This window comes from Acartia tonsa, chromosome 11 (assembly GCF_053477335.1).
Source record: "Acartia tonsa isolate MP-2025a chromosome 11, ASM5347733v1, whole genome shotgun sequence".
In the NCBI taxonomy this organism is placed as follows: domain Eukaryota; kingdom Metazoa; phylum Arthropoda; class Copepoda; order Calanoida; family Acartiidae; genus Acartia; species Acartia tonsa.
The window spans coordinates 36,527,728-36,543,349 of record NC_137270.1 but is presented as its reverse complement, the minus strand read 5'-3'; the positions used below and the strand labels follow the sequence as shown (position 1 = coordinate 36,543,349).

General features: G+C 31.5%; 1 protein-coding gene across 1 annotated transcript in view; it reads right to left on the bottom strand.

Moving 5' to 3' along the window:
* LOC145331729 (neural cell adhesion molecule 2-like) overlaps positions 1-15,622 on the bottom strand; it is a 146,288-nt gene that overhangs the window by 19,959 nt on the left and 110,707 nt on the right. The window contains exons 22-28 of the mRNA XM_080176549.1: positions 9,579-9,663; positions 8,908-8,965; positions 7,723-7,800; positions 6,330-6,407; positions 2,266-2,338; positions 1,700-1,778; positions 1,212-1,306 (exon numbers count right to left, since the gene is read on the bottom strand). Of these exons, the coding sequence (XP_080032675.1) occupies positions 1,212-1,306; positions 1,700-1,778; positions 2,266-2,338; positions 6,330-6,407; positions 7,723-7,800; positions 8,908-8,965; positions 9,579-9,663 (546 nt within the window). The remainder of the gene's footprint in view (positions 1-1,211; positions 1,307-1,699; positions 1,779-2,265; positions 2,339-6,329; positions 6,408-7,722; positions 7,801-8,907; positions 8,966-9,578; positions 9,664-15,622) is intronic.

The window sequence follows — 15,622 nt, the reverse complement described above, 5'->3', positions numbered from 1 at the left end:
TATGCTAAATTGAAAGATGAATTCAAGATACGGAATAAGTTTTGGCAATTTACAAATAAAATACAAAAATAAATAAGTATCTACTGTCTATAAATCTAGGTATATATCAATATCTATCTATATATCTAATTATTTACCTTGTAAATATTGGAAGAATTATGTACAGAATTATCTACAGAGACAACATATGACCTATCTATCTATCTATATACCTTGTAAATATTAGAAGAATTATGTACAGATCTAGGGGGGAGACAACATCTGACCTATCTATCTATCTATCTATATACCTTGTAAATATTAGAAGAATTATGTACAGATCTAGGGGGGAGACAACATCTGACCTATCTATCTATCTATCTATATACCTTGTAAATATTAGAAGAATTATGTACAGATCTAGGGGGGAGACAACATCTGACCTATCTATCTATCTATCTACAGGGTGTCCCACGTAAACTGTTTTTTTTTTAAAACGCTTATTACTCCCTTAATATTTGAGCTATCTTCGTAAAATAAAAAGTATTTGGCAGCAAACTACTGACCATTTAATGATATAGTGATGAAAAATCCGCAAAGTCATCAGAAAAAAATCTACAAGGCAATACATAACAGGCTGATTTTAGTGAATATAAGACTAATTCACAAGAAAAATATGCCTTAGTTAACTTTTAAAGCAGCTGGTGGTCAAACGGTGGATCACAAAGACTTACTCTGACATTATAAGAACTGGCATTGTAGTCTAATTAAAAAAATCTGGTATATTTCAGGTTCTTGTGTGCATTTAAAGCGAGCTCATATGAAAAATTAACAAAGAAGATCAATATTATGCTTATTTTTACATATTGTTCACTTATATTACAATTCAGTCTCAGATTCTTGAATATTGAGAATTTTTAGTATGCCATGTCAAGATTGTTCTATTTTTGTGCTTAGAAAGTCTGAGCGACCAGCAGTTGGGAACCAAACTAATCTTAAAGTTCACAAAGCAAATATTTTCTTGTGGGTTAGTCTAAATTCAATAAAATGAACCTCTCATGTAATACCTCGTAGATTTTTTCCTGTTTATTTTGTGGATTTTTCATCATTATCCTATAAAATGGTCAGTAGTAGGCTGCAAAATACTTTTTATTTTACTAAGATAGCTCAAATATTAAGGGAGTAATAAGCGTTTAAAAAAAAACAGTTTACGTGGGACACCCTGTATATACCTTGTAAATATTAGAAGAATTATGTACAGATCTAGGGGGAAGACAGCATCTGACCGCCACCCCAAGACAGATCAATCCAAAGGTTAGCACCCCACCTGAAAATTATAGATATTGAACATAATTTGCTTCTAATTGTTTTGCTTGACAAAACAATGTTATAAATTTTGTAAGTTAGTTTAGGTAATATTTGGTACTGGGCAACCCTGCAGTGTAGGCCTAGCAGGATTAGGGTCACCCAAAAGGAGTTATGCATAGGATGAAAGACCACCCAACCCCTTCCTGCTTCTTTTCCCTTTATTTGATAAATTAGGGAAAAGGGGTTTCATGGTTTCTCCATCTACCAAGAGAAATCTCCCCTAGACCCTCCAACAAGAAAATTTATCTTTTTAAAAGGGAAAGGGGGATGTCAACTCCTTAATCCCCATAAGTGCCCCTAGAGGGCTTATAAAAGCGTAGCCGCCATTATAGTACGTATATTTAAAAATTACCTATCAATATGACCACTAGTATATTAGGCTCCTTCCCTTCAGAAACAGATTTATCATCTTCTATTACGGGTGATCCAACCTAAATCAAAGGCTTTGTTAAGTTCAAAGTCACATAAATTTATAGCAACATAAAATTTGTTGTAAGAATTTTGTAATTTGCTCTTAAGCCTAATGACAACATACATTTCAGTTGTACGACTTTTGTCTTGAATTTTACGTGTTAATTCGTTGTGCATGATTATGACTAAACCTTTCTAATACAAAAAAATGTCACACGAATAACATAGTATCGTTTCTTTAAATTAACTTTTAAGATTATAAATTATACAATTATCGGATAAAATTAAACGAACTATTTAACAAAATCGTCATATAAAATTACAAAAAAAATCATAAAACAAATCAAAACTTATGAGATACGGAAAGTGTCATGTGTGACGTCATAAAAATACGCCAAAATCCATCTCTTTTTTAGGGGTTTCCTTTCCTACTTCTCCCCTCATCCTTTCTTATAGACGTATTTTTATGACGTCACACATGACACTTTCCGTATCTCCCAAACTTACCTCTGTTTGTACAGAATATTGGGTTTTAATGTCGGTAGAGGAACTAGCACCCTCATGGTTCACTCCATATATCCTGTAATATAAATATGTATTATTCAATATGTTTGAAGCTTTTCTACATGTCAAGCTGACCGTCGCGTCATCCCCGCAGCAATGATTTTTGTATCTTTTGTTTAATAATTCATATCACAAAGTAATAAAAATGAAAAACACTGATTGTTAAATTGGACAGTTTAACTCTCTGTATGCATTCACATATCCTATTATATAAAGTAGTAATGTTTTATCTTTTTAGCCGGTTAAGATCTCACTAACCACTTTGCCTTTTGATCTCTTCATTTTAGGGAAGCTTTAGATAGGTTTCTGGATGGTCTTATTTTTAAATTTAAATCCTAGAATGGTTCTACACTAATTTTATGCCCCCTCCATCCTCCCTAGAATTCAGAGTCGTTACATACTCTAGTCAATTTTTAAAAGCGAAGCTTTTCTATAATTAGGGTCGGTCCGTCCGTACGTCCGTCCGTAACGGATAGCTTTTTTCGCTAATTTAGGCATGTTAGAATTGTCCTATTGATTTCAAATTTTGCATGGTGATTCCTATAGTAGTTAGGTAAGATTTAGAAAGCGTAGCAACTCTATAATCATTACCAGAATGTCCGTACGTCCATTTTAAATATGTTGATTTTTTTACTTTTTTAACAACAAATTTTTATGTGATCTAATAATCCGATTGATCTGATTTTTGGTATACTGATTCCTGGGACAACAAAGTACAATATTATAAGCGAAGCAACTCTATAATCAAGTCCTAAAAATGTAAGTATGTCCATAAACATTATTCTGTATCAAGAAGTTTTTAACAATTATACTTACAATTTTGCTTCGACTCTTATACATTTATATTCTGATTATTCAGTTCTGACACTATACAAGTGTTAGTGTCCGTTTGTCCTACCGTTTCAGTGCTTCGCTTTTATGGATGTTGTCATCCTTGTTCGAGGAACAGAAATAAAAATTACAACAGGAAGATAGGACAATGGTCTTATTATTCTAAAAGACCCAAATATTTCCCAAAAGACTGAAATATACCATTGTTCTATCACTTTAGGAATCAAATAGTCAGACATTTAATCAATTGAGTGGTGAATAACAAATTTATCAGCCAATGTCCTATCCCCGTCTCCCTGAGTAAACCCATAGTAAGATTACTTAACACCCTGACAAATATCCTGTTTTGTTCAACGACAAGATACAATTTTCCAAAAAATATGACAAAGTCAAAAATAGCAGGAAAAAAAACATAAGTTCATATGATTTTTTGGTGCTTTTTCCTTTCGTGCACAGAAACTATTTCCCCCTATTTCTTGGTGGTGGTTTGCTTTCTTTATGCCAAGTCCTTGCGTAGCCTATACGTGCAGTTCCATAACCCTTCAGGGCTAACCTGTTTTCAATGTAACTTACCCTAACTCGAAAGAAAGTAAAACAACAATGAATGAAATTTACCTCCCCACTTATTTTTATTTTTTTTTCAAAATAAGGGGGATGGGGCTGGGTTTCATGCGATCGACTGAGCAATTTGAGGGAAACCGTTTTTTTCATGTTGCAAATGATAACAGTATATGCAGATGACAATCAATTATGATCTTAAAGAAGCGCTGGAAAGTGTCATTTGTGACGTCATAAAATTACGTCTAAATCCATCCTTTTTTTAGAAGTTTCCTTTCCCACTTCTCCTCTCATCCCTCCTTTTGAGACGTAATTTTATGGCCCACACATGACACTTTCCAGCACTTTGTTTATTAGATATATCATAATAAATTTTTGTTTCTAAAAATTGTCCCAACTCATGATTCCTTGTTTCTCAAATAAGATCTAAACTCAATTTCAAAGTAATGGCTCTTTTTATTCTACAACTTTAGGATTGGATTCTTTTTACAATTTTATTTAGGCAGTGTAGCTTCTTCACTTTCAAGCTATGATAAACAATTTCTGACTTAACTTCTATGTTTTTATTACATAAACCCTTATATAAAAGTACCAGGATGTCTCTAACCAAAAGATATCGTTATCCACTGAACCGATATGGTTCTCCTTAGCAGTGAAGAGTCTTACAGGTCCAGGAAAGGTTTATAGTCATTTTTGGGAAGGTACATTGAATCTCCTAAACAAATACCGCCCAAATATTTTTTCATATCATAGACATCATTTAATTATTATAATAGTGTTACTATACATTGTAGATATAGTTTTCTAGTAGTAATGATTAATCTTTTGCAAAATTGTTCTTAAACTGCTTTTTGATTATAGGCTAGGCTCTTATGGAACAAAACTATGGACGTAAACTGGTGTACACTCCTAATTTAAACGTTGGTTAAGAACTTTGGGGACTTTCTTCAAATTTGAATTTGTTGTTTCATTAGTGTCCAAACGTTTCAAACAATAATTGTAATCTATATAAGATTAATTTTGTGTATCATCATTAGGAATATACATCAATTTATCGTCCATTTTCTTATCCCTTTAGATACCTGAGTTCGTCTTTCCAAAAGTAATATGGCAACACGTAAAGCTATAAATAGGTTCAATTATACCAAGGTGTGTGAGGAAACAGGGTAAACATTTGTTAAATTTTCACAAATATAGTTGTACGAATATTAGGCAGATATCTAAAGTAAGATATATAAGTTGGAAAGAATTTTAATGAGATTTGAAATCTGCATCAAATTTTACGGATTTTTTTTTATAAAATTCGTTTTTTGTATAATTCTTTATCTAAAAGCGGAAATACAATTAAAGTTAATTAATTTTGACATCTGTGATTGGTGGATTAAAAATTAGCTGCGCTCTGATTGGAGAAGCTTAAGTGTCGCACATCATTCAACTAATTAAAGTTCAGGTAGTTTCCAATCCACCTATCCTATTGGTCAAAATTTATGAACTTAAATTGTATTTCCGCTTTTAGATATAGAATTATACAAAAAAAGAATTTTATAAAAAATCCCTAAAATTTGATGCAGATTTGAAATCTCCCTCTAACATTAAAATTCCTTCCAACTTATATATCCTAATCTAAAGGGATAATTCAATGGCCGATGAATTGATATACATCCCTAATGAGGGTACAGAAAATTACCACTTCTGTAGATTGGAATTGTTTAACACTTAACCTAATGAATGAATCAATTAAAATTCAATAAAAGGTTACTTCTCTGATTGTATTTAGAATTAGAATGTTTGTCTGATGATAATTGGGATCTTTTATAATAGAAAACTATACATGTACTTTTTTCCATGGAATTTTGTAAAATTGTCAACAAAAGAGAATACATTTTCAAATTGTAAAAAGGGAATAGTAGCTTTCACAATATTGCGTAAAGTTGTGAGTAAGATTCCAGTCAAAGGCGCTCATTAAGTCTAATTGCAAATTATTTGTCTTTTGATAAAAAAAATGTACAGAAAGCATTTATTGACATAATGTCCTTAATTTAAAATATTAGTAAGTGCTTTTTAATAGCAAAATATTTGCATTTCATTACAGAAGAATTTTTTACTCAAATATCTAGAAAATCTAAATACAACTTTTTTATAATAATCATTTTTATAATATAAGGGGTTTTTATCTTCCGTAAAATATTTAATTTTGTTAAGAGAGTTTTGAGAGTATTCATGTATTTTTTATGATATAAGCAAAGCATCGTTTTTACATGTATCTAAGCTTAAGCTTAAGATCTCGGTAACTGCTGAATCGGCGGAGTGGGACATGTTGTTTATGAACAACGTAGAGTCATTTAAAGCAAGGAGGGAGGGAAAATTTGCTTTTTTTTACACTAGTCCCTAAAGTTTTATAATAACGTTTTCTTATTCGTTTGCTTAACAACTTTAAGAACTTTCTTTACATTTTGATTGGTAGGTTAATTAAGTTTTCTGTCCAAATGTTTCCACCACTAATATAAAAGGGGTAATTTTTATATCATCCTTGGGGATGTAGGTATATAATTTTATTGGCCATTGTCTTATCTCTTTAGATATCTGTGAGACAAAGATAAGAAAATCAAAAGGCCTACCGTGCATACAGCTGTGTACCAGGTTCAAGACCAGAAATCCAAAAGTTCGGCGTTGATTTTGTCTCATTAAACAATAATCTAAAAAAATAATGGATTTATTATTACTTGGATCTTACACCAGATTATCATGTTCTCTAATACAATGAAACTTGTAGCTGGCTAAAATAAAGAATCGCCCCATAACCACCTTAACCCCATCTTCCCTTCCCCCCAAAAATTTTTTTTTACTTTTTTTTAAAATTTAAATTTTAAAAAAGGATTTTGGGATTCAACTCTCGGTGTTATCCACTTAAAAATATTTTTTTTTTAATTTTTAAGATGTTGGTACAATTGGCGGCTTCCGTGCCCTGCCTCTAAGAATACTTGTTAATGAAAAAAAAATTAAGCATTTTCTTTAATGTTGTTGAGAATTTGTTTTGTGATGTCAGAAAAAACAATTATCTGTCATGGTATAAACTATTTAACAAGCTTGAAAACAAAACTGGCGCATTTTATTTAAAACAAATCTAATAAATTCTTGTTTAGCAAAAACTAAACACGGACGAGAATTTTCATTGGTTGCAAAGTATCAAATTAAATAAAATTATTGTTCTTTTGATTTCAAACCTTGAGTAAAGATGCCTGTAAGAATAAGTATGCAACCAAGAAGTCATAGCAAATACGCCCAAGCTTTTTATTATGGGTTAATATGACGAACCCCAATCTGTCCTACTTTGAAAAAGACTATTCCAGTGACGTCATATACGTTTAGGGAAGGGGAGAAGAAAATCTCTTCCTTTTTCTCCCATCTCTTTTGAAGAGATTTTCTTCCCTCCTTCCCTTTTTCTATCCCGAAACGTATATGACGTCACTGGAATCGTCTTTTTCAAAGTAGGACAGATTGGGGTTCGTCGTTAATACCATTTTACCCCAACCCGAGAAGAAGCATGAAACTTAGAGCATCCGCTAGTTGTGGGTAGGTGTTAGGTTCCAATCACGGCACAAAACCGCCTTATAACTATAAAATCATTAAAATTAGTTCCTATTGCTGCTATGTCAGGTCCTTTGACTAATTTATTTTCTTTACAATATTTATTTATAACTAAGTTTGTAGAGATTTCTCTAATATGCTTTGCCTTATGAAATTTGTCATCCTTGTTTTTTAAAAATCTAAATGATTTGATTAAAACCTTTTCCATGAATATTTACTAAAATTTGGATTTAATTAAATGAAACATTGAATTCGCAGTAAATCCATTGCATTTGAATATTTAAAAATGAATTACATTCTGCTAATTTTTTTGATTCCATTCTAATAGAAGCGTATCAAAACTTTCAAAACAACACTAAAGTATAGTTTTATAGTTTGCATTCGAACCCGAAATATTTAATTAAAAAAATTTGAGAAACCTACCTTTCATCGGTGATTCCAAATACTTGAATAACAAATCTTTGATCCAGCCCTCCGTCAAAACCCGGCGTACATTCAATCCTACAAATAAAATATTTTCAAGTATGGTTCCGAATAGATAATATCTGCTGGATTAGAACTGGTCCGTATCATATTATATGCAGTTTTCTACGAATATGAAAATGTACACACATAATATTGTTAACCCGTGCCATCGGCATCTCTAGTTTTAATTTTATAACTGTACATTTTTACATCCGCGGAAGGATGTTTATAATACGATGCGATATATAACTATTCTGTAGTGTTTTTTCGCTCCAAACCTTTCAAGATATTTTGCAGATTATAAAAGAATACAATTTCGGTATATACAATTACAAATATTGGGGTAAATCCTGTTACTTTAGTCTATCAAATCAATGTTTTTGTAGTCTACTAACCAAACAGGAAATGGAAATTGATTATAATAACATAATTGGGATGAAAAGAAAAATGTTCAACTTTTTTGTTGACTTATTAGAAACTTTTTGTTTGCTATGCTAGTAGTGTTGGACAGGATATCCGGTCATTGAAACTATCCGGATACCGGATACTGAAACTATCATGTTACCAGATATTGAAACTATCCGGATACCAGATATTGAAGCTATCCGGATACCGGATATCTGGCTGATTTCTAATGCCAGATAATAGGTTATCCGATAATTTGCCGGATATCGGACCATTTTCAATATCCGGCCGGATACCGGATATCCTGCCAATTTCCAAAAAATATCCGGCCCAACCCCATGTGCTAGTTCTTTATTCTTTTATACTACAAGAATAGATATAGTATATATAGATGGTCAAACTTGCCCTATAATCTGTCAGTTCCTTTTAAAATAAAATATTTGGATCATGGAAAAAAACGAAGTAGCGGGTTTCGTCGTATTTTCACAGTAGATTTATATTGCTTTTCAAACTAGGAACACTAAAAAGTAGACAGGCAATAAAAAGCAGCTTATAGTGCCTATGAAAAATTATACAATAAAAATTACTGATAAATTTTACCATTGGTGAATTTAATTAAATACTGCATATGCTTATCATTGGTCATTTGTATTGTATGATGTTATATTTTGCCGGCACTTTAAAGAGCTTCCCTTTTAAACTAGAAACATAAACAAGTAGACATGGTAGAACTCTTACCTAATTCCTATGGTTGACTTGTTATCAACCTGGCAGTCTGCAGGTGGCTCTGGTATACCTGAAATTACATATACACCGTTAACAAGGACAATTATGTCCATAATTATTCAGTTAAACATGAAAATCTGTACACAATATTAACATAATGAAGATTGTTAATTTACTTTTGATTTTACCTTATTTTTCGCGCATTTTTGATTAGAGAAGCTACATTGTAGAGAACGATATCGGTTCAGCGGTTAGCAACACCCTTTGGTAAAGACAGACAAACACAAACAGCAACCTATTACTTTTATATAAGGATTATATTTATTATATGTACAATGTGTATGCATAACATCAAATGCCTTGTAACCTTTCCTTTTTCAAAGTGTATCTTTCTTAGTTTTTCAAACTTAATCCAAAATCTATATAAAATTTTGTTTGGTTGTAATATATCGCATTGACAGTTTTCGCCTGTAGTAAAATGAAAAAAAATATTAAGTCAATTTGTGATTCGTTAAGGCTGAATGGCCAAAGCCCCGGGACAACAAAACAGTGATTAAAATTTATGATTTTTATTTGACTAATCATAAAAAAATATCTACAATACGATATATGATTTTTGAGTATAACTCAGTACCGGTCAGTGGAAAATAACTGGATTGGAGACCCAACTGTTAAAATCTTACTTGCTGGAATAACATGAAATACACAGGGCTCCTCTTGTCTGCCTACAATATTTCCTCCATAGCACAGTACCGTTCCAAATTCAATCTAGAATATAAAATAGATTAATACAAAATTGGGAAAAGTAAGGATGACAACATCCATTTATTATTAACAAACAATGAAAATTATAATATTAAAACTGGTATTAATCTTACGATTATTTTTCAATATTCATAGGAAATTGTTTGTAATGCAATGCTATACTTGATTTTTCAGTATGCCTGAAAACCGGTTTAAATCCAGCGGATATTTTCGAAGCCATACTGGTAGTAATATAATCTAATCTCAATCATTCCAGCACAACAACTAATATATTATAATTACAGAAGACTATTAGAGATTCTTCCAAAAAAAATCATAGGTCTACATCCTTATACTAAAGTAACAGGATGTTTGTTTGTCTTGTGTCTGTTTGTTTGTAGCGAAGGATCTCGCTAACCGCTGAACCGATCGGGTTCTTTTTTACAGGGTAGCTTCTCATAGGTCCCAGGAAGGTTTATAACTATTTTCTTGAGGGGTGGGACACCCCCAACCCCCCAAAAAAATGAAAAATACCCCCCCCCCCCTCCAAATTTTTTTTATTTTTTTATTTTTAAAACTAAAATTAAAAAAGTGGAGTCGACTACCTCCCCCAACAAAAAAAATTCCCCCCCCCCCCCCAATTTTTTTATATTATTTTTCTTTTAAATCTAAAATACGAAAAAATTGGTTTGATTAAACCTCTTGGGGCAAAGCCCCTAGAGGCTAGGGGCAAATCCGCTAGTATATCATATAGTAGCCGCAAAGATAAAGTTTTATCCGAAATGGATGTACAGACGTACGACTTAAGTTTTAGAGAGAGACTTTTGTGCTATTCATTTGATAGAAGAATAATTTACTTAGCATTGATCTATCCTTTACAAAATTTTGACAATAAATATGTAATTTAATGACATTACATTTCTTTTATGATATAATGTTAAGAAATTTGATTCCTTTTGATTTTACAAGGCATCCATAAAAGTTCAACTATAAGGTAATAAGTACTTTGATAATAGGAATTTAAATAGAACAATCATAGATAAAAAGAGAACCTATTTAAGAAAGGTGAAAAAATTATGTTAATTTTGAAATAACAATCAATAATATCCTTATAAAAGTGCCAGGATGACTGTCTGTGTGTTGCGATGGATTTCGCTAAACGCTGAACAGATATCAGGATTTAATATAAAAGGTTTATAGGATTATCTGTTTTAGGTACTAGTAGCTACTTACCTTGCATCTAGAGGCTTTTTTAATTCAAGGGGATAATATTAAGGCAAAAAATAAAACCTAAAAGCCTAAAACCATCCAAAAGCGTAAATTTAAAATTGTTTACTTTTTTGGGACGCTATAAGCTGCTTGATTCATTCCACTTAGAAGACATACATTTCCTTGTGTGATGTATTTATATTTATTACAATATTATACGTGGTACAATATTATGTATTCTCGTATGGAGTGCAATAATAGCAACATTATCACATGGCAAAAGTGCAATAAAGTGATTTTCCATTAAATTGCCTAGTCAAGAACAGAAATCTACCAACCCCCATATTTTGAAATAAATTGAAAATAAGAAGTGTAGTTTTTACTGTAACTAAAGCTTTTTCTTGAATAAGAGACCCCCTCAACTTCAATACTACTGAAAGCCATAAACTTTTTTCTGATGGGCATAATAGATATGAAAGACACTCTTAAATAATTGATTGTGAGAAGTGGCGTCATAAAAATAAGTCTAAATACCCCTCTTTTTCGAGTCTCCTTTCCTACTTCACCTCTCATCCTTTCTTTTCAGACGTATTTTTCTGAATTTACACATGACACTTACCATATCTACAGATTGTTATTTACTGGAAAATTAAGATACTCATTGATTGATTCCTTCCCAAATGTTGAATATTAGACATTAGTCAATATTTGTGACAAACTGCAACAAGAATATTGAACTTACAATAAATATTATTATTATAATATGGGGTACACAATATTGAAAATATGATTATGTAAAGCAGACAAACTCTGAATATATGTTTAGTTTATTCAAATTCAAGTGGCTTGGCCTAAAAACAAAGGTTAAGCACAAAAACAGCACATTTTCAGGTCTAAAAATACTAAAACTCAAGTGTAATTTGTAATATAAAAGGTTCTTAGAACCAATGAAGATGCTAGCAATTGTTGAACATAGATATTTACTTATATTTAGACACAACCTAATTTTCATACCCAAGTAAGGACCAAGGAAATCTTCAGAAAAAAAAGGACCAAGGAAATCTTCAGCAAAAAAATAAATAAAAAAGGACCAAGGAAATCTTCAGCAAAACAAAAAAAAGACCAAGCAAATCTTCAGCAAAAAAAATGGAGGGGATTATTTTTTTTTTGGGGGGGGGGGGTGTCTTCCCCCCCCCCCCCCCCAAGGAAATAGCTTAAAACCACCACTAGACCAATAGGTATATACCCTGAAGAGTAGAATCCGATCGGTTCAATCGTTACCGAGATCTTAAGGGACGGACGGACGGACAGACGGACGGACAGACAGACAGACAGACAGAGAGACATCATTTTACTTTGTATTATAGATAAAATATTGTCATTCCTTGTTTAAAAACTCTGGGGACTTTTAATAAATATTTTGTTTGGTTAGTTCATTTTGTTAAGCGAACAATTGTTTCAACCAATAATTATGATCTACAGAAGGGGTAATTTTGTGTACCACCATAGTAGATGTACATAAATTTATCGGCTATTGTCTAATATTTTTAGATCCCTGCATCCAATTATGATTAATTTTGATTATTGATAATTAAAGTCTTTTCTTTTGAGACTAAATTATTTTATTATAATCATTGTTAAATTCTTTTAAAATTATTATAAAATTTTAATTTATACAATGCGACAAACTACCAGACAAACGCATTAAGAAACATAAAATCAAATTAAAATCAATTATGAAAACCTAGTAATATATAAAATATATTTAATCAGGGATAAGGGATGGGAAACGTAGGAAAATATTATTTCAGGCCTATTTCAAGCCTAGGCCTATTTCTAGCCTAATAAACCAGTTTTGGGATAGCGCAGTGGTTCGTATAAAATGCTAATGAAAAAGCTGTGTGTGTGTGTGTAGATAAAGTATAGAATCAAATTCAGGTAGCTAGTTTAAAGTAAAAAACATAACTTTTTATAAACCTATATATTAATGGCTTTTGTTAAAATGAAGTTTTTTCTCTCCCAAAATTTTTTATCTTTTACTTTGGTAATTTGAACTGTCAGAAAGCTATCGTTGGGTTTCCCTCAGACAGATTTTAGTTTGTATTATTTGCATTTTTATTAATGAGTAAAAATTTTATTTGAAAATTTCATTGCTAATTAAAATTCAAAATAAATAAATAAATATGCACTTGGGTAACATTCTATCAAGTTCTTTGGATACTATACTGGATATAATGTAATGATATATCTGTACTGTGTTGTATTGTACAAAAATTAGGGTGAAGGTGTTGTATCATTTCCGTACTAAATTTTTAAAATTCAAAATACAACATCTAATTTATAAACTACCAAATGAAAATTCGTAGCTACCTTCTTTCCAAAAAAATAATCCCGTTATTTTTGTTTTTTCTATGTGGCCCTTTTTTAATGTTTAACTCTAAGCAGATTTAATAATTAAACTAATGTGATCTAACACCATTTATATTTATTTTTTCGTAGCAGACGAAATCATTATTTTTTCTATAATTGTCTGCTTCTAAAATTTCCGCCATCTGTGATTTGGGCTTGTTTTGTATCAACCAATCACCAATTGGCTCCGCCAATTGGTGATTGGTTGATACAAAACAAGCCCAAATCACAGAAAACTATTGGTTTAGAGCGGTAGCCAATATGAGCCGTCCGCCAGTAAGGTCATTAAATTAGGCAAATGGTAAAAGTTGCATGATCCCTTTCAAAACCAGGCCGAGACCTAATTTATGGCCAGGTTTCCTATCCCTTATCCCTGATATTTAATTATCGAGGAGAAAGGGGACTTTTTAATGTAAGTAACAACTAGTACCCTTTTTTGTACTTCGCTACTTATGGATTTTGTAATCCTTGTTTTTTCGTCAACTTTGGACGTAATTGATTTTGTTCACAAGTATACAAATTCTAGTTCTTGTTGAAAACTGAATTTGAAACAAGATTTAATTAGATTAATATGTTAACCTAATATTAGGACTCATTATCTCCTTTATCTTAACTTAGCCAAGATAATTATATAATATAGTATTAATAACCAGCAAAACAAAGCTTTTCTATCAATATGTTCGGCAGATAGCTCTTATAACGTTAATTTACTCTTGTTAAAATTAATACAATGTGGCATGGTGATTCCTGTAATATTTAGGTACTATTAAGAAAGTGTAGCTACTCTATAATTGTTACAAAAAGTCTCCATGTCCAATTATAAAATACATTTTTTAATATAATCAATCATCTTATATTGTTTCCTTAGAAAAACAAGGTACTATATTATAAGCAAATCTTTTCCATCATCAAATAGGTAAGCACTTGTACAGTATTCTGTATTTATGCAGTTTGTATAAATTATACAATTTTGCTCAGACTTATTTGTGCTTTTTTATTTTATGTACCGTTCTATATAGCAAACTTACAAAGATATATGGGACAATAAATGATAGACTAATCTTGACAAACAAAATTACCCCTTATGCAGATTAAAAGTATGTTTATTAGATACAGTTACTGTTACTGTATACGTACAACCCTGCAAAGATTTAATTTTACCCAGGGGTAGCTATTCTAACAATCAATTCTACAAAAAATCACGAAACCTTTTAAAGTATTGTGGGTGTATATTTTTTTTTTTTTTTCATTTAACTGAAGAGTGGTGGGTAAGCATGAGAGGAAAAGGGGAAGGGTTTCATGGGGGAAATTTTCCTTTGTTATTGTTTGTCAGAATAACATTCCCTTTTCCCTGATTCTACCCCCAAAGCTTTTAAGTTGACAAAAGGCTGAACGAGTTTATAAACTTTAAGGAGTATATAGTAAAATTTACAGTCAGTTGTCCCTTCCCTGTAATCCATGTATTGTTATACAAACCAGATTTATATCCGGTTAGACAGACCTGATTTAAAATTAGCAAACGCGCAAATTAATTTGCATAATTTCTTATTAATCATTGTATATACAGTACATGAATAAAAAATGAGATTTTATCAATAATTAGTTACATGAAAGTGGGATGTGTTTTATACTGTATACTGTATCATAAAAGCACAGCTTCTTCTTTTTAATACCAGTCCGAGCGTTTTTCCATTTATAACTTAGGTCAAGCATTCTAAAGTCTTTACATTTAACAAACTAATAGCACCACAAAGGACTTTGCACACAGTTTCCAATAGGATTGATTAAATTTACTGCATTTATTTTACTGTTCTTTTTACAGAGGAGAGGTGAAAAAGGAAACTCCTAAAAAAGAGATGGATAATAGATGTATTTTTATGTCCATGTTACTGCTTCGCTGCTTACGGACATAATTGTCTTTACAACATTTATGCATAGTATGATAAAATATGCATGCATTCACCTTTTTAGAAGCATACCATCTCTGTAGGTATGTATGTCTAGGGAACTAAAGGGATAACAAAATGGCCTATTAATTTTTGTACATCCCCAATGGTGATACACAAAATTAACCCTTCTGTAGAATAAAATTAGTGGTGGAAACGTTTGGTCACTTAACTTAAAAACCAAAACAATCAAAATTCAGGACAAGTCCCCCAAAGTTGTTAAGCTAACGAATAAGAAATATTATATAAAACTTTGGGGACTTGTGTCTGTCCGTTAAGATCTTGATAACCGATAAAAATAGAAGCTAGGGGCTTTGGCAAGGACGTCCTTTATTCTTTGTTGGTGGGGGTGTTAATGTGGGGTTTCAAATAAAATTTTTTTGGGGGAAGGGGGGAGGGGATAATAATTTAATGTATTT